General features: G+C 34.3%; 6 protein-coding genes across 7 annotated transcripts; 3 read left to right on the plus strand and 3 right to left on the minus strand.

Moving 5' to 3' along the window:
- Positions 1–2830: 2830 nt before the first annotated feature.
- Positions 2831–5742, plus strand: LOC108567865. Its single transcript, XM_017928575.1, has 3 exons — positions 2831–4329; positions 4389–4661; positions 4723–5742. The coding sequence occupies exons 1-3, from the start codon at positions 3227–3229 to the stop codon at positions 5720–5722; spliced, it is 2376 nt and encodes a 791-aa protein (XP_017784064.1). The 5' UTR covers positions 2831–3226; the 3' UTR covers positions 5723–5742.
- A 7-nt stretch (positions 5743–5749) lies between these two features.
- LOC108567866 (UPF0573 protein C2orf70 homolog) lies at positions 5750–6782 on the minus strand. Its single transcript, XM_017928576.1, has 4 exons — positions 6422–6782; positions 6207–6368; positions 5993–6102; positions 5750–5929 (listed from the first exon to the last, which is right to left on the minus strand). The coding sequence occupies exons 1-4, from the start codon at positions 6590–6592 to the stop codon at positions 5776–5778; spliced, it is 597 nt and encodes a 198-aa protein (XP_017784065.1). The 5' UTR covers positions 6593–6782; the 3' UTR covers positions 5750–5775.
- A 289-nt stretch (positions 6783–7071) lies between these two features.
- LOC108567848 (cyclin-dependent kinase 20-like) lies at positions 7072–8472 on the plus strand. The gene is made up of 5 exons (XM_017928548.1): positions 7072–7334; positions 7392–7574; positions 7630–7869; positions 7925–8152; positions 8204–8472. Exons 1-5 carry the CDS (start codon positions 7149–7151, stop codon positions 8348–8350), a joined length of 984 nt encoding a protein of 327 aa, XP_017784037.1. The 5' UTR covers positions 7072–7148; the 3' UTR covers positions 8351–8472.
- LOC108567847 lies at positions 8362–9938 on the minus strand. The gene is made up of 5 exons (XM_017928547.1): positions 9638–9938; positions 9442–9583; positions 9182–9388; positions 8888–9124; positions 8362–8830 (listed from the first exon to the last, which is right to left on the minus strand). The coding sequence occupies exons 1-5, from the start codon at positions 9651–9653 to the stop codon at positions 8374–8376; spliced, it is 1059 nt and encodes a 352-aa protein (XP_017784036.1). The 5' UTR covers positions 9654–9938; the 3' UTR covers positions 8362–8373.
- A 1574-nt stretch (positions 9939–11512) lies between these two features.
- LOC108567845 lies at positions 11513–16702 on the plus strand. 2 transcript variants are annotated; one of them, XM_017928543.1, is made up of 4 exons: positions 11513–11818; positions 12365–15987; positions 16041–16345; positions 16406–16702. In XM_017928543.1, exons 1-4 carry the CDS (start codon positions 11621–11623, stop codon positions 16552–16554), a joined length of 4275 nt encoding a protein of 1424 aa, XP_017784032.1. In that variant the 5' UTR covers positions 11513–11620; the 3' UTR covers positions 16555–16702. The 2 variants fall into 2 exon arrangements, with proteins under 2 accessions (XP_017784032.1, XP_017784034.1); XM_017928545.1 differs by having other exon boundaries at positions 11514–11818; positions 16041–16336.
- On the minus strand, positions 16692–19211 carry LOC108567846 (tetratricopeptide repeat protein 30A). The gene is made up of 11 exons (XM_017928546.1): positions 19140–19211; positions 18815–19087; positions 18637–18762; positions 18448–18583; positions 18232–18396; positions 17911–18179; positions 17577–17851; positions 17394–17526; positions 17163–17338; positions 16900–17108; positions 16692–16838 (listed from the first exon to the last, which is right to left on the minus strand). Exons 1-11 carry the CDS (start codon positions 19197–19199, stop codon positions 16705–16707), a joined length of 1956 nt encoding a protein of 651 aa, XP_017784035.1. The 5' UTR covers positions 19200–19211; the 3' UTR covers positions 16692–16704.
- Between the last annotated feature and the right edge of the window lie 490 nt (positions 19212–19701).

The raw sequence follows: 19701 nt of genomic DNA on the forward strand, positions 1-19701 counted from the left end.
TTAGTCGGAGGGACCTCCAGAGATGATGAGGACTGGAGAGGTGCTCCAGTTGCAGCGCGGACTCTGCGCGCTGCTACCGCTGACGCCGCCGCCGCAGATCCGATGGACCACATCTCCAACCACACTCCGCACGTCACCTATACACAATCAGACACTCACTCGAACCTCTCAGTGATCGCAGTTGAAATTCCACTCGTGTTCGACAATACCGAAATTTTAGACTATCGGCAAGAAAAACACGGGAATATTTTGGTGATAGTGTATAATTTGTTATATAATTATACGTTATACATAATCAATGTAATATTGAACTTTTCTTTTACGTGCAAATTAGAAATATTAATTAATTTATGACTTGAAAATAAATACATGAAGACTTTAAAAAAACGAGACATTAATGATATACAAATATTTAATGAATATAATTGACAAAAATTAACATTTATGAACTTTTTTTTTAAATATTTTTATTACAGCAATTTATATAATACACATATTTTCATTGTTTGGTCATTAATTGTAATTAAATGTAATTCCAATCTATCTTTTTATATCCTAAATATGATCTATGTCGTATAGGTTATATTAAATAAGTAAAGATATGTAAAGTTAGGTACAATATATAATATATTTACATATAAAAGTAATGGTTTTCATCGAGCATGTGCGTTAATCTATCAATGATAGATATCAAATGCGATTCAATGATTCAGTGAACAGTGTGAAAAGTAGACGCTTATCTGTATGTTCTTGAATAATATTTTGTTAATCTTTGATGTACGATCAATTCTTCGGCGTAGAACTAGACGCATTACAGAACTATTTAGATCGGTAGCTGTCGATTCGAATTAGCCGTGTTCCGGATACTGAGTGAGCGCACCATTCACGTCCAACGGGGCACGGATAATACGCTTTAGTGGTTTTACTCCACCAACAACAATGGTTACATCGGTTGCTCCGACCCTTCGTTTATACAGAGGACTTTAAACTGGACCATTGCGTCTTTAAATCTTTGTACTCCTGAAGAATGTAAGTAAAATTAACGGATTATTTCAGATATCACTGAATCGACCTATTCACAAAATGCACTTTTAATTCAGGTAACGTAATTGAATATAAACTGAGATTCAGATTAGTATGGTAATGCGGACTAAAAGTGTAAACAGCGTTGCAATGTTAAACAGATGGAATATGAATTAAATGAATTTTGCTGCGTTTGCCAGACCCCGGGGGAGCAGCGCCTACTTCGCCATCTAATATTGACTTAGAGATTCGCAATAAAGCATCTAAAACAGAGCCAAGTGCTCTACAAACAAACGGTCGGCTGCTCAGCACCGAAATCCTGCACGAAACAAATGCTAAATCGTTTTACATTTTCTTCCTCTCCCTGCAAAAGTATATCTCTATCTGTTCATCTCCATTTTTCCTTTTCTCTCCCCACTAGCGTGCACTTCCGTATAAATTATAGATTAAGGGATTTCGAGTGACTGCCATTCAAACGGATGTTCCAGTTCCGAATGGCCACTTACGTCGTTTTTACATAATGGACAGAAGCACAACAACACATACCAAAATTGATGAGAAGGACAGGTACTTTCGGTGCAATACTATACGATGATGCACTATCCATGGATGGCATTGTGCAAAATTAATCCTTATTTAATATTATTACTTACAAAACATTTACTTTGTTTCCGGGCGGACTACCTACAATAGCAAAGAATATTGAAAGGATGTATCGATGCTTCATGTACAAAAAATTCTATAGTAAATTACAATTACTTGTTTAGGTGGTTAATTGAATCCTTACGACATAGGATTAAAAACTGTACCATCACGCAATACTGAATATAACAATAATAAAAATATGCATAATAATAAGAATTTGTGATCGTCATAAAATCATATTTATAAACTTATAAACAATAAACAATAAATCATAATCATTTTAATTACAATATATTTTTTAATCTTCCAAATATTTTAGTTTCAGGCACTATTCACATGGCACTACTTGCCAGGTAGACTAACCTGAAATTAAATAAATCTACCAAGTGATTCACATCTGTACTAAATCTATAATTTATATAACCTTAATATATAGTGCCATCTGTGAAGAAGAGACACAAAACATTTCCTGCTGAAATTGCAAGATCAGTAGATGGCGGTATTTCAGCAGGATACGTATTACGTAAATGACGTTGCTTTACTATAGCAGGGGTTCCAAACTGTTTGCTGTTTTTTTTACCATTAAGGTATTATAATTAGTTTATGACTAATGTTCTAGAATTATTATAATTATATTATATATTATAATTATATTATTCAGACAAATCTTCGTTACTCAGACAATTGACTTCTTAGTCATTTAAGGATCTCAGTTTGACTTCTTTCTGAGATGGTATCTTGTGTTCAGACCTAAAACTATATGGATATTTACAACGTGAGATACACATTGTCTGAATTTGCAAGACAAGTATATTTCTAAACAATTATTTTCATAAAAACAGTAATTAACATGGGATTATGCATCGTAAGGTGCGAGTTGAGTTGCATAATTGCAGTATTTTTGTAGAGTGGAAGGAACAGGATGATTTATCAAAATGAAAATAATATTTAATAAAATACAAATGACTATAAAATATTTTCTATATTGTTTATTGTTTTACACTTTTATATCTAGATATTAAAAGAAATTAGTTAATACATCTGAAGGTAGATGGCTGCTGATAAAGATGATGTAACTGAAGAATCTGTTGTTTTTTAATTAATTTGTGATTATAATTGAATTACTTAATTAAAATATAAAATTATAATTAAATATAATTTAATTTCAATTGTTTTTTTCTATTTTTGAGAAATACATCAGCGCCACCAATGAGCTTCGTGAGAACAAGTGTAACGCGCGAACAAGCTGATTTTCCCTCCCGTTCCCCCCTGACATATTCGTTGCTTTCTGTATTTTATCATGGGTTTGCATTGGTCCGTTGAGTGTCAAAAAGTAGCTTTGCGTGTGTTCGTTTTATTTGCTTTTTCTTAAACATTTGCTAAATTATGCATTGTATTATATTTCGGTTGAAAATGGATGACGGAAGATAGTGCGTTGGAGGCGTTGAAAGGATTCGATTTTACACCTTGCTTGGAATCTGTGATAGTCAACAAAGTCTAAAGACAAATTGAAAGGGACATTGCCTCCCTTTACACTAGTACACCTAAGAAGAAAGTTATGGATATATCTTTCCCGAAGTATTTTGAAGAGTGTTCCAAGACCTTCCAAGATAATGATAGTGGCTATATGTCGCACCACCAGGAATCCAACAATTCAGACTGGCAAGGGATACCAGTACCTGCACCAGCAACTACAGTCAGTGAGTCTTTATATTTAAATGAAGATGCATTATTGGAGAAGCCTGAAAGTGTGACAAAAACTGAAGAGACAAAGGCTGTCTATGACGAATATTCTAACCAATCATATTTTCACACAATAGTTGATGCTTCTGTAAGTACAGTAAAGACTTCATTTAGCGGCATGGAAGATACTGATGCTTCGTTTGAATCTGAAACATCTCCTATTTTAACTGAGCAGCAACCAATAGTTTATGTAGTGGAAGAAACATTGGGAAATCAAGACAATTTTGCAAATTGGTTTCAAACAAATAAGGAAACAAATAACTTTACAAGCAAGCAAGAATCTAATACTTTATTAATTGAGTTTAAATCACCAGCGAAGCAGTTATTAGAAAATGAACATAAAATTTCTACACCAACTAAAATATGTGACATAAACAATCAGAATGATTTTAAGAAGTTTAAAACTCCCACAAAACCAGTGGACAAGAAGTATAAAACTCCTACGAAAAGAAATGCAGAAAATGATTTTAATGCAATAAACTTAACAGAAAATGTAGTTAAGACAATTTCACCAAAAAAGAAAAGGAAAAGGTCAGTAACACCACAAAAGAAAATTGAGTTACCCAAAAATATTGAAAGGAGCCCAGATTTATTCTCTGAGGATGAATTTATTTCACCTGTAAAAACACCCAAATTTCAGAATACTACTGTAGCTGAAAAGTATGTATTCACCAATGACAAGAAATTGGTTAAAAAAATTGCAGGCAGTTTAAGTGGTGTTCTTCCACCACCTAGTTTAACCACCAATCATTTAAGTATTGATGAGATATTGAACAAAATTAAAGAGAATGATAGTTATTTTTGGTCTGATGCTTCATGTGAAAATAAGTCAGAAACTCTTCTTGTAAATTCAGGATTGGATGTTTCACAGGAGCAAAAATGGCCTGATATTTTACAAGTCAGGTATCATGGATTGCAGTAAGTTTGTTATTAAATAAAACATTTATTTTTTATTAAATTTTGCTATTCTTTTATAGTTATAATTGCAGTAAGGTCTCTGAAGAACTGGAATCATTATGTATGAAATATAGTCAGAGATATGTGGGTTCGGAAACACAATCAAGTTGTACTGTCTTTGATAATACAATGTCTAGTCCATTTAAAAGAAAGGCCAATAGACTTAGATGGACAGCCAAGTCACCAGGAAGGAGATTAAGTCATTTAGCCCGAAGGAGGATTACATTTTCAAGTGCTAATTTACAAGCAGGTTCCTCATCTTCACATTCTAGACAAGTTATGATAGATGCCAAGTAATGTTATAAATTATATTTAATTGATTTGTTTATTTATAATTATTTTTTTATGTTTCAGACGATTTGAATTACTTTCAAGACCAAAATCGAGTCCGAAAAAGTTGATGAAAAGTCCTAAGAAATCTATTAAAACTCCAAGCAGCTCTGTTAAAAAGAAAATGTCTTTGAGATTTACAGTCCTACCACATGATGACAACGTAGCGGGACCATCCTCTTCTTCCTTGAGAGCAAGCGCTACGAAAAGAGCTTTATTTCAGAGTCCAGAAAAACCCGCCAAGCTGACTAAAATTGTAATACCCAGTACTTCAAATTCGGCTCTAAGTCCATGGAAGAAGCGCAATACACCAAAAAGGGCATTATTTAACTCACCTAAAAATTCTCCTTCAAAAATTGGTACATCAATTGAAGGTACCAAAAGAAAACGTATGGATAATGATGAACCACCCTGTAAATTTCCAAGGAGTCAACCTATGATGGACAGCACTGATGTGAAACCTAAAAAAAATGAACGTACAAAGGGCGATAGTCGTCTTTCGCTGCCGCCTGTCGAGTTGAGCGCTCACCATAAGAAGAAATTGCAGTGGGCAGTTTACGAGGCCCTTCGTGGACAAAATATTACTGTCACGCATCCTCAGTTCAAACAGTTTGCTTCTGTTTTGGCAAGGGTTACAAGAAGATTACTGCCGAATTTGACCACCGGCCAAAAAACAGAAATTGGCACAAGTGAACGAATGCTGCGAATTGCTAAACAACACGTGTTCTCAGTGACTAAATGTAAAACGGTCGAAGATATAATATTGACTTATGAGGCTAACCGACTGAAAACTATAAAACCTAGTGGTTATGTAGCCAAGGAAGAGCCCGAAAAGAAAATTGATGTGTCCGTTGCTCGAGGCAGTAGGGATGTTTTCCAAGACAAGGCAAACATTATAAATAGCTACGAAAAAGTGGCTCCACCCCAACCACCCGCAAGACCCATGAGCACAATTGAAAATCGCGTCGAAAGGGTTAGAAAAATTATAAATTTTGACGATGATTCAGCGATGAGCTTTAGGTAACATCAAAGGAAGCATTATTAATTAGTTTTAATATATATATTTAGTGCCTTTATTTAACGTTTATAACTGATGTCGCTTTGGGGCGAGTATCGTCCTGTGAGGGCTCTGTTGGGAAGCATCGGACTTCGGTAGGATCTGTCCAAAGTGATTGGCAGCACAATCGGGTCTTTGTATTTGACGTAGTATTGGGGACTCTTCAAATAAGTGCTATAAGTTAAAATTTAATGAGTTTCATGTAGATTCGGTTTTCTTCTTTATATTTGATTTTACCTCGTTGGATCCGTTGGACATTGGAATCTGTAATCGTTTAGTTTAAAGTAATCCAACCGGTGCAAACGCCCTGAGTGATCCTTATATTGATCTCTGTGCAACTGGCTTACCTGTGTTTATGTTTATTTCTTGTTAAAAATGTACTTTTAGTTTAGTATACTTATGTTTCAATTAAAATGGGACTTATTGTTTTCGTGTTACCGATATAAACTACCTTATAGAAATCGTCAATCTCCTGCTGCCTTCCGGGATCCAACATCGTAAATTGAGGCTGCGGGAGCTTTAGATATTTTCCATTGTTCTTTCCGCTACTTACAGCGATATCTGGTCGTGGGGTGTATGGTGTGTTCATAAAACCCCATTCGTACGGGGGCATCTGAAGCGAAATTGAGGTTTTCAGGCCAACGATATTTGTTTTAAGAAACAAACCTGGAACTTGGAGAGATTCTCATTTCGGTAATTCTGGAAATAAGTTATATGTGAAGAGTCCACCAGTGACCCGTATCCAGTTTTCACTGGAGGATGAGCCCCCATGAACACAGGTTTTATGGACGGTGGAAAATATGTAGCTTTCATATCAGATAAATTGATATCACCCATTTTGAATAATACTTGTAAATTTAGAGGGATCGAAAAAAAATATTGTCAAAAAATAATTTGTCACTTTAATTGTATCACATATAACAAACAATGCATATAACATTGTTTTAGAAATTAAAATACACTCATCAATTAGTTTATGTATCAACAAATTAAGTTTGTTTAAATATCAATAGTAAATCTGTTGTCCCTTGCTTTTGTATATCATATATTTGTTTTTATTTATGTACATTTTTTTGGGATATAATAAATATTGTTATTGATTAACTCTTTCCTCTGTAACATACATACATATATAATTAATATTAGTAAAGACATACTTCAGGATATATATTAAAAACCTTTTAAAAAAAAAGTTTTAGATGTATTCGAGTTCCAAGTAATTGGATTTACAAAGGTGAAAATATGTATATTCGTGTTAGGAATATATGTCAATTTGATATATAATTGGTTGCATAAGATTGGTTGTCCATGGCAACTATAAAATACAAATATATGGCTACATATTTACACAAAGGTTTCAAAATCATAAATAAGATTATTCAAGTAAATACTTATGGATCAATTTAAAATTACCGGTAAAGTAGGACAAGGTGCTCATGGCTATGTCATGAAGGGTTTCAACAAGTTCACCGGTGAACAAATAGCGATGAAAAAGTTGATAGTGAAGAACTTGGACGAGGGCATTCCAAAGAATATAATGAGAGAGATCACGGCTCTCAAAGTATTAAATCACGAGAACGTAAGTGTTATTTATAACTGTTTCTTATAATGTGTGAGATGAATCTATAATTTTTAGATAGTTGAAATAATAGAAGTTATTCCATATGGAATGGGTCTTTTGTTGGTGATGGAATACCTTCCTAGCAATTTACAGGAAGTGTCCAAGAACATCAGTTTGGAACCGTCGAAAATAAAACGCTATTTGAAAATGTTATTGGATGGCGTAAAGTTTATGCACGAGAATCATATAATGCATCGCGTAAAAAAATAATGAATATAATCAAAATTGATATTTCATATCTGTTTTATTAAAGGATTTGAAACCTGCAAATCTACTGATCTCGTCAGAAGGGCTGCTGAAAATCGGAGATTTCGGTTTGGCTAGAATCTACGCAGAAAACGAACCGGAAAGGGAATACTCTCATCAAGTTGCTACCAGATGGTACAGGGCTCCAGAACTATTGTATGGAAGCAGAAACTACACAAATTCTGTGGATATGTGGGCTGTCGGATGTATAGCAGGAGAATTGTTTAATAGATCGCCGCTTTTTCCAGTATTTAAAACATACTCATTAAATTCGCATTAATCTATCTATTGTGTCTAAATAGGGCGAAACGGATATAGAACAATTAGCTATAGTTCTGCATACTCTTGGTACGCCAACTGAGGAATCTTGGCCAGGACTTGCGCAACTACCGGATTACAATAAAATCACATTTGCAAGAAGTGCCGGTCAGAATTGGTTAACAGTTTTACCTGATTGTAGCCACGAAACGTTAAACTTTGTCAAATCTCTTGTGGTTTATGACCATAGAAGAAGGCTGACTGCAAAACAAGTAACCTGATACACGTTATTAATTAATATTTTTGAATTATTTCTTTTTCAGGCTATTAATCATCTTTACTTCTCAGAGAAGCCTGCACCTTGTCCCCTTGTAGATATGCCCAAAGAGGATCAGTTAAAATTTGCATCGCCGCGCAAAGATTTGGACGTCATTTGCGATGAGTTTGATCAAATTTTTAAGGACTTTTAAATGAATCACAGTATTTGCAAATTTTAGCCAGATTGCGTTGGCCGTGTATTTAGTACCTTAACATATGAATTCGCATATCCGAAGCTGTAGAAAGCCAAAAATGGAAAATTTTTCATGAGCCAGAACGATGCATTCATGACAACATTATGATAGAATTTAAGAGCGGTGTACTTGTAGGTGGAAATTGTATATTCCATGAGATCCAAAAGGAATTTCTGTTTTTTGTTTAGTTTCTCGCTGAGCCGGGAAATCAATGTATGCTTCGCAAAATCTTCAGGTGCATTGAGTAATCTTATTAAACGGATCATTATCACTTCTGGAATCAACATAGGATTCATAGCCCACATTCCGTTTACCAGAGCTGTGGACATTTGAAGAAAATCTGACTGTTGCTCTTCAACTTTCAGCTTGAAGACTTTGTCTATTAGTAAACAACAAATTCTTTTTGTATCTTCCGGGTCATCTCGGCAAATATTGAAACTTTAAAGCAATATAATTAAATTGACATATATATCACTGTTTCAAATATCAACTTACCGGTCTTCTATACCCATCATATAACCAATTACTTTCCATAAATGGATAAAAGACTCTAACTCCTCCTTCGTCGCATCGAAAATACCAATTTCCCTTGATCGTGCAATCACAAAACCCATGAAACCAAATTGTGTCAAAGCCATGTCTTTTTGAGATATATAGTTTAAACCGGCTTTGCAACTTTTTTTACTGTTCATGTTATGTTTTCCCCGAACTTCGACCAACGATTTCCAAAGGCTAAAATATAATTGAAACTTAGAAAGTAGCAATTAAGAAAAATTTAAAGAAACTTACTCTGATGCTGGATTGAAATCTTCGTTATACCAAATTATCATATGGAACAGAGTTGCTAAATATCTTCGATACGCGGTTTTCGGCTCATTCGACATCTTCGTGTATTTTAGAACGTGTAGAATACTGGGCACAGCCAATATTGCAATTAGTCCCATTAACTTCCCATAGAACATAACAAAAACATTGCGTCTGTAGAATTGTTGTCCCCTTAAAAAAATGATTTCGCGTTATTTCCATCGCACTTTTCAAAAACCGCCCACCTTTTAAATTTTGCCTCATCGTAGAAATATGGAACACGAAGATTTTCGTGAAAATTTTGATTGGAATCGTCGCACCTGACTTCCTGACCCTCCTTGAGTAAACGATTTACAAAAGTTTCCGCGGAGAAACCGATTTGCTCATCTAAAATAAAAATAGTTTCTTCTAATTCAAGGTAATATTTTTATGTTTTCGTACCCAAGTTCATCATCATGCTACGGTGTTCGCGACACGAATTTCACGCGCACAATGAGGACGTTGCGGTTGGTGAAAGTTTAGAAAATTGAGTTTCTTCCACTTCATATGGAAGGCTACGTCCAAATAGCTGTTAGGAGGGATCGAATCAATGTAAACTGCATATATGTTAATTAAATTAAAGCATCGTTTTCAATCAACCAGATCAATAAATAAATGCAGAAGCGCGCCTTATGCATCAATATTGTTATGTTTCTATTAGTTTAATCATGCAGAAGCTTTAATTTGATATGAAACTGGACTTAAATAGACGGTGAAGGTGAATGTACTCGCTTATATGCATATAAGAAGAGTCATTTGATTAATGATCTCCACTTTGTCAGAACATCGTTGCTGACATTGAAATACTTTTACAATTGTATAATATTATACGGTAAACATTCCTGCCGCTTGCTTTGCGTAACTTTATTTTAAGTGGTTTTCATGTTGTATTAGTCGATGAGATATTTGGTTTACTGTAGAACATAAACTCGGTGAGTAATATATTTTCTTTATTTAAAAAAATATTTTATATAAACAACCTATATATACGCTATCATGCAAAGAAGGAATCGCAGTTTCAGATAACAAGGTTATTCTTTGTTTGCAATAGTCCAAAGTCACTTTTACATAAAGTTCATAAATACTTACTTAATCTATACACCTTCATTTGAATTGCATCTATTTAATGTCATTAGAAGAATAAATAGCTTAGAGCGTTAAAGAATTATCGTTGATTTACTCATTTGCAGTGTTATATAAAAATATACAATTATGGGTTATATACAGTAGATAATTATTTTTCTTATTATTTAGAAATATTCAACTCCTGATTAATACAATATTTTTCAAGATATGACAATAATAATAATAGTACTGATATCTTCTAATTAATGAATCGACAATCTAAAATGTGTTTATTTATAATGCAAACATTTATTGGAAATGCTTGAAAATTCCATCTAGACAAAATGTTATTTGCTCCTTGTACATTATAAACTACAACTACAGGAGCAGATAATATAATAATCTTGAATACCACATACATATTATAAACAATAACTTGGCTGCACAATAATTGAATCATATGTTTGCAATAAATTTATACGAGCGGACTAACATTAATATACGATAAACATGTTCAATTTTGTAAACACTAATTATTAATAAATAATATTTATTTGTAGTTGGTTAATTTACATAATTGTATCATATAATATTCGAGCATTCTGTTAATGTTACATTATAATGTATCTACTTACGCAGATTATAAGAAAATATCATTTATTATCCACAAATTTGGCAATGTATATTAGTCTTACTTAATTATATGCAACATATTTTTTTATTAAATACTAATTAAATTAAAATATCTTTACACAAAATATCCTATACATATTATGAAATACATGCAAAATAAGCTGTTCAAATTTCATTATAAAATGTAATTAAAACATAGAATTATTCATTCAATCTATAGATGGAGTAAGTTTCAAATTATTGAAACATCCTATTGATCATTTAATTGTATCTAAATATACATAAAAAATAGAAGGTTTGTGTATTTATACGATATACGTTTGCAGCCTGTTTGGTTCAAAGAATGTGCGTTGATATGTAAATTGAATAAATATTGATCAACGTGTTATACGCATTTCAATATAGATGTCTCATAAATTCAAGTGTTTTACTATCCGTGTTACCTAACAATAAGGTATTAATAAGCAATAATAATAAAAATTGCGTAATGTGCAAATGAATGACGGAACTTATTTTCGGACGTGCTTGAATATTTGCTTGAGTAGATGGCGACTTCGTGCATCCCTTTGGGACTTCGAGTGACTTCGTGAATATACGAAACGAACGATGCAGAGGATGGGAATGGGAGAGAGGTGTTGTTGTTGGTATGCAGGAGCGCATTAAGAATTTGACAATTTATATGTGAAAATGACGGCACCCTGGAAGGCTGTCGTCGCGCTGCTCTTGCAGTTTGTGACTATTTCGACTTGTATACCATCACCTGTGGTTACCCCCGAACAGAAGCAGTTGCAGCCTCAAATCTGGACGGTGCTGGACTTCCTGAACGCCCAGGATGATCGCGCCTACAACTACAACTTCGCTCATCTAATAAATGCGCAGAAAAAGGTAGAAATTATTAAGAAACCCGGACCTAACAATCCAGCAATTGGATAATTCAGTAATCCAATTGCTATGGAATCATTTAGTCTACTTGGCTGTGGGGGAGTTCTAAATTTAAATTGTGATCACGACTGTCGCCAAATCTGGCCCGGAAAACAAAAGTTTTGATATTTTATTTATAAAACATTTTTGATCCCGGATTTTTTCCCTTTCTACTATTTCTCATCCAACTCGAATTAATTGTGCAATATTTATTTACATCGTTTAAATAAATATGTATACGGTATTAATGGCCAAGACAAACTATTTGAATGCTAACGAGCTGCTAGCGGAAAAATCCTTGGTGGCTGCAAATTTATTAGACTGGCCTTTCCACCATTCCGGTATAATTATATTTCATCATCATCATCACATCTACGATTTCAAAAATTGCGCATCAATATTTCAGTTGAATATACAATAATTGAATGTCAATATTTTGCAACATTTGACCCATATAGGTGACCTGAAATGTTATCCATTCGTTTTGTTTTTTTAAATTTTATTTCGCAGACACAAGAAATCTCAGCTTTGGAGCTCGAGGTTGAAGTCGAGTGCATTGATAAGGATCGATGCAACGAAAATACTCTGATATGCAAAGCCTACGTCGAATATTTCCCAGAAACCGACACTTTCCAAACACTCCCTGACGTAGAATGCAACCCAAATGCTGAAAGTTCCATCAAAGAAGTGCAACATGCGGTCACAGAAGAAATTACGAGGCCGATAAAGTCGCAGCAGCATTGCACCGGTTGCTTATTCGAGCTGAACAAGGATGCCGAAGGAAGCCAAGATTTGATTGACGCCGCTTTGGATCACATCAACTTTGATAGGCAGAGAAGGCATTCTTTGATTAACGTGTTAAAATTGGAGAGACAAATTGTCGGTGGGGTCAAGTACTACTTACTCTTAGAAGTTGCCCCAACAGTTTGCTCCATGAACATCAATAAATTAGAGCTTTGTCCCATTGACGAAGGAGCTAAAAATGAAATCTGCCAAATACAATACTATCAGAGACCATGGATTAGCAAGGATAAACATATTGTGTCTAACAATTGCACGGTATCCCAAGAGTATATTAGGTCTCCAAAATCCAATGATATAGATAATGAGATTGAGACCAACAATGATTTCAAAAAAGTCGAAGTTGAAGAAATCACCGATAAAGGTCCTAATTTCGAAAAGATGGCTGAAAGTGGAAAATTATACGATGACTTGCTTTCGCAGATCATTCCAACCGAACCAGACGTACAGAAAACAACAAATGTTGCACACGTCGAAGCCACGAAATCTGCTATAGACAGTTCGCAAATGGGAATCGAAGACCGACCGGTAACACCCACTCATGTTACGTACAATCGGTTGGTTGATTTTTTAACACAATTTTTCTATAATTTAAATTTATATGAGAACAGGGCGCCCATCGATGCAATCAATACTGAAGATGGCAGTTTTAGAATGAAACGCGAATTGAATACTGCTGATCCATTAAAAAAAGCAAAACATGACATCAGTTCAGAAGAATCCTCAGAAGAAAAACAGAAAACGCTTAAAAATAAGGCAAGCTCTGAGGAATCTTCGGAAGAGAAACACACGAAACGGGAAAAACGAGAATTGAGTAGTGAGCACTCGTCTGAGTCATCAGAAGAAACACAAAAACCAAAAGTCAAAAGAGAGATTTTTGACTCTAGTTCAGAAGAGAGTGATGAAACGAACGATCCACTTCATGTAATCGAGAATGAAGAGTCTTTAGTACGAGATAAACGTGAAACAGACGATAAAAAAGAATACAAGAAAGAAAGTAAAAAGGCTTCAGAAAAGGATAAGAAAAAAGGTGACGAGAAGAAAAAGATAGAAAATGCTAAGGAGGACTCTTCGTCATCATCATCATCTTCAAGCAATGACGATGGAAAAAACAAGAAGGATGATGATTCTTCATCTTCTTCTTCCTCTAGTGAGGATAACGATAAAAAGCATACTGCAAAGAAAGGAAAGAAGGAAGTTGAAGATTCTTCGTCATCTTCTTCCAGTTCAGAAGAAGAAAATAAGAAAGCTATTAAAAAGAAATCTAAAAATGACGAGGATTCTTCTTCATCCAGTTCGTCATCTGATGATAACGATAAAAAAGCAAAAAGACTAGATGACAGTTCGTCGTCCTCTTCATCGTCTGATGACGATGATGATAAGAATATTAAGAAAAAGTCGAAGACAGTTGTTGACTCTTCCTCATCTTCTTCATCTTCCAGTTCCGATGATTCTGATAAGAAATCAAAGAAAAAGTCAAATAAGGTAGATGACGATTCTTCCTCATCTTCTTCCTCAAGTTCTGACGATGATGATAATAAAAAGAATAAGAAAAAGTCAAATAAAGTAGATGATGATTCTTCTTCATCATCTTCTTCTTCAAGTTCCGAGGATGACGATGCGAAGAAAAATAAAAATGACGATTCCTCATCATCATCCTCGTCATCTTCAAGCTCTGATGATAGTAATGATCACAAAGTTAGTAAAAAGAATAATAAAGATGATGATTCTTCGTCATCATCTTCCAGTTCCGATGATAAAGAATATAAAAATAATATTAAGATTAAAATTAATATCAATAAAGATGATTCATCTTCATCGAGTTCAAGTTCTGATGATGATGAAGATAAGAAAAAATGCAATTGCGATAAAGATAAACACAAAGGAAAGAATGATGATTCTTCGTCATCCTCATCATCTTCATCTGATAGCAGCAACGATGATAAACATAAGAAAAACAAAAACGTGGATTCTAGTTCTAGCTCTTCTAGTTCTAGTTCCAGTTCCAGTGATGATAGCAATAATAAGGTCACTAAAAGGTCTAATACTAAGAAGCATAATGCCGATGATAGTTCTTCTTCATCGTCATCTTCTGATGATGAACCTAAGAAAAGAAAGAAACGCGACCTACACGATTTCTATAAGCCAGATTCTGATGAAAAGCATTTGGTGAAAAAAATCTCCAACTTTGCTGCAGCTAGTTTAAATAACGAAGGTCATAAGAATGAAGTTTTAGAAATTCTTAAAGTAAAAAAAATAGAGCTGGAGGGTGCCGTTTATCACATTTCTTTAAGAATTGGAGAATCCCACTGTTCAGGATTCGAGTCTTGTTTAATTGACGAAGAAAAGCTTTGCAAATTTCAAATTCATATTACCAAAGATGAAAAAGTTATTAAGGTGTTGAAGTCCCATTGTCATAAAATAGAACGATTTTCTGATAAGAACCGAACAGTGAATCGCTCAAAACGACAAATACCAGGTGCACCATTTGATGCATCAGATGATGACAAAATAAAGACTTTAACAAAGGAAACACTTCTGAAATTGGATTCAGAGTCAAGTCATGTGAAAAAATTCAAAGTGAGAAAAATTATTGAAGCTACGAAGCAAATTGTTTCCGGCGTCAGATATAAAATCACATTGGAATTAGTATACAGTGATTGTGATAAAAACGATTCTAAAGATTCTGATAAATGTAATGAACATGAGAAACCTGAGCCAAAAATATGCAAAATTGATATTTGGGATCAGCCATGGTTGCCACAAGGTCGCAAGACCTCCGTCTCCTGCGGCACAGAAAAGTACAGTTTTCGTTCCAGGCGAAGCATCGTTTCCGACAAAGAGGAAGAGATTTTTAAAAAATTCAATGGATTTATTAAAAGCCACAAAAAATATTATGGAAGCGATTATATGAAGAGATACTGGATTTTCAAAGAAAACATGCAGAAGATTGAGATGTTGAACAGAGAAGAACAGGGCACTGCGAAATATGGTATAACGAAGTATGCCGATCTAGATGAAAAAGAATTTGAGAAGCACTACTTGGGCTTGAGACCAGAACTGAGGAATGAAAATGAAATCGCCTACAAACAGGCCAAGATTCCTGATATCGATTTGCCGGATTCATTTGATTGGAGAGAAAAAGGCGCCGTTGCTGAGGTGAAGGACCAAGGACAATGCGGAAGTTGCTGGGCATTCAGTGTAACCGGAAATGTCGAGGGACAGTATTTCTTGAAGCACGGTAAACTGTTAGAATTTTCCGAACAAGAACTGGTTGACTGCGATAATTCCGATGAAGGATGTAACGGTGGATTTATGGATAATGCTTACAGGTATATTATTATTTTTTTGATGTTATAATGTTATTAATGTTTTCATTATGCAGGGCTATTGAGAAATTGGGAGGTTTGGAGTTAGAAAATGATTATCCTTATGATGCAAAAGATGAAAAATGTCACTTTAACAAGTCCTTGGCTATTGCAAAATTATCAGGTGCGGTGAATATTAGTCACGACGAAAGTGATATGGCCAAGTGGCTGATTACCAATGGTCCAATGTCCATCGGTATAAATGCGAATGCTATGCAATTTTATATGGGTGGCGTTTCACATCCAATGAAATTCTTGTGCAGTCCCTCCAGCTTGAACCACGGTGTATTGATTGTTGGATATGGTGTACACAGTAAGTCCAGTGTGTATTCATTAATAATACAGGATAGAAAAATATTGTATTAACTTAATTAAATTTCAGATTATCCAATGTTCAACAAATCACTACCTTACTGGATTGTAAAGAATTCTTGGGGCCCCAAATGGGGCGAACAAGGTTATTACCGAGTGTTCAGAGGGGATGGTTCTTGCGGTGTCAATCAAATGGTATCCAGTGCAGTTGTGGAGTAACCTTCGATCAATTATTTACCTTCAGTGATATAAGAAATGCCTATAATTCTAAACATGTAGATTTTATTCAATTTTAGGAATGTTAATTAAATTAATTTCTTTTATAATAAGGGATATATAACGTACTAATAAATTACGATTAATTAAATGTTAAAAGTTTTGTAGTTTCAACAGAATGACCTTCAAAGCACGAGCTTCGTACGTTACGGTCTGTTGTCCACTGGGTTGATCCTCTTCTTCATTGAAAGGCGACAATGCAACGGTCTTTACGCCTTTTCCGTATACTAAAAGTCAAATAGTTCAATAATATTCAATTAGATTAGAAGAAAAGCACTCTACTATTACATTCACAACTCTCCAAAAATTGTATACACTCTTGGATAACATTATCTTTGAGAACAATCATGTGTTTTGCAAGGTTTTCAATCAAACTTAAAAAACATCGTTTTGTGTAGAACCATGTGTCAATACCTAGTTTCTTATTGTATGGTTCCAATGATTTCATTATGCGTGAAATACCGAATTCGTAATTTCCCTTTGAACAATACAGTGTACTATGGTAGGAGAAAGAGATTATTAGCAATAATTAATTTTCATTTCTTACATACCCAATAACTAAATTTACGATGCATAGGTGAAAATACTTCTTGTCTGGCTCTTCGTATGCAATCTGATCTTCTTCCTTTTCAATTTTCCTCATTAACTCTTCGGCTTCTTCATTTTGCGAAGTCATTATATAAGATACACACAAATTTGCCAAAACTATTGCACTAACATTTAATATCTGAAAAAAATCAATTTGAAAACAAGTTTGAACATATTTTACATTAATTGCTAACATCATTTAAATTCTTCTTAACAATAGGTTCGTAAAATCCAGTTGCCTCCTTGAACTTATTCTCTTGCATGAATAATACGTGTGCTACATTCAATCTCCATGTATCGTTATCATTGCAAAACTCGACGCTTTTCCTGAAGAATACATAAATCAATGTTTGTTTGAACATGTAGTCGTTTTTTACCTGAATATTTTTTCAACTTGCGGATAGTTTTCAATTTCCCAATATATTTTGGCTTGGGCCATCAGGACAGGAATGTAGCGATCCAAGCATTCCTCGTAATCCATTACCGTTTTCTTGACCAATTCTGTATCGCTGTTGTTGCGGTGTTCCTGTACTTGCTTTGTTAGTTTACGCAAAATTTCTGTATGACGATTGGCCAGGTCGTCCAGCTTTTGATAGGCTTCAGATGGTGAAGTCTGCTGGGTTATTATAGCATCCAGGAAATCGTACAGGTACTGTATTAAGAAAATTATTATTTTAATTATATACTGTAAATAATATTGTATCATTTTACTGGAGTTAGATATTTGTACGTCAAATGAGCATTTTCTGCTAGAATATCGGCGGCCAAGTCAAAGCATTCGTGTTGGCAATAAAGCAACAGGAGATTTGAAAATGTTTCCGGAGGAAACGGATTCTGCTGTAAAAGAAATTGTAACTTCTCGAAACCCTCAGCAGGATTTTGATCTATATTCATTAGCGCTTGATTGTGCAGCGTGACTGCATCCAACTCGTACTCAGCTCTTGGGGGCATATCTGTTAAAGCCTCCCTCGCAGCATCCACTAAAATGATAAAACATCAGTAAAATTTAATTGATTTTCATAAATAAATTACAATTCTTCAATTGATATTCGATCGCAGCTTTCAGATTGAAAGCTTCTGTTAAAGCTGTTTCGTGCAAAGTTAAAGTATTTCCGACCGATCTAACTTCAATGCCTTCAGTTTGCATACCTACACTCAATTCTGGATGATCTCTGATGCCCTTTTCAATTATATCAGCTGAAATCAAACGGTACCAATATGTATCAAAAATAGAATTTTAAAATTTACCACAATATTTTAGGGCAGCACCGTATTCCTTTAGGCGGTAGTAACACAATGCAACATTATAACTCAAGTATGGTTTAAACCCAGAGCTTTGTAAAGAAGCTAGGAATTTGTTCAAAGATTCTTCATAATTTCCATCCTAATAAAACATAAATATTCGAATTATACTATCTACTTAATATGTATACTTACTTTGTACAAAAGGCATCCCAAATTAACTTCCGTATCTAAATCGTCGATGCTGCATTCATCCACTAGATTTTTGGCTGCGCTCAAATCCTCCTGCCCGTACTTTATAGCTGCCTGTAATTTGGTCACCTAAAGAGATAACAATACGTTACAAGTATATATGATTTTTAATTTTAATTACTTTGGCATCGAAATCTACGCCGGATATGTTCTCAGTCACTTTGAATGCTTCATCGTAAAGGCATGCCTGATAGAGGGACTGCGCGTAATAAAGTTTATAGTCCATGGAATCTGGGAACATTTGAGTCAATTGCTCGTAATATCCTGAAGCGTTGCTGAAATCCTGTGTGTAGAAATAGCAGTATGCTAATAACGATAGTCCAGCCCTGCATGTATTTGACTCTGGAATTCCGTGCAAAACTTTGATGGCTTCTGAATATTGGCCTTCTTTAATCTGAAACATTTTGTATTAAAATGCAGCAACTCTAAATTGAAGCAATGCAGACCAATGTATAAATAGTTTTTGTAAAATCTCCATCGTTTATTGAGATATTTGCAGAAAACATTTTCACTTTGTAATGCTTGTAATGTTATATGTACGTTTCCTATGGCAACGACAATTACAACATTGACATAAGTCGATATATTATATATATATATGTCATTGGTATTTACATATTCCTTTAGTTTTATAGTTTATTAATTTATATATGAGTATATATTAAACATTTCCAGTTAAATAAGCTTAATAAGCTGCATTTGCGTAGATGATTTGTGTGATTTTAAAGTACGTATGACTATTTATAAAAGTCTCTATTTCTGAATAGGTCAAGATTACTAATAGTATCTAGGCCGAGCCTCATAAATATTAAGTTTCATATCAATAATATTTTGAAAAACATTTACTTTTAAGTTTAAATTTATTATTATTTATTCAGTAAGTTAAATACAGTGGAACCTCGCTTAACGAGCAAAATTAATTGTAAGAAAAATGACTCACTTAGAGAGCGACGTTTCGCATTACGAGTGACGATGAGAAGAGAAGTCTCGGATTGCGCGCTTTCTTCA

Source organism: Nicrophorus vespilloides, unplaced genomic scaffold, assembly GCF_001412225.1.
Source record: "Nicrophorus vespilloides isolate i.1.1-1 unplaced genomic scaffold, Nicve_v1.0, whole genome shotgun sequence".
Classification (NCBI taxonomy): domain Eukaryota; kingdom Metazoa; phylum Arthropoda; class Insecta; order Coleoptera; family Silphidae; genus Nicrophorus; species Nicrophorus vespilloides.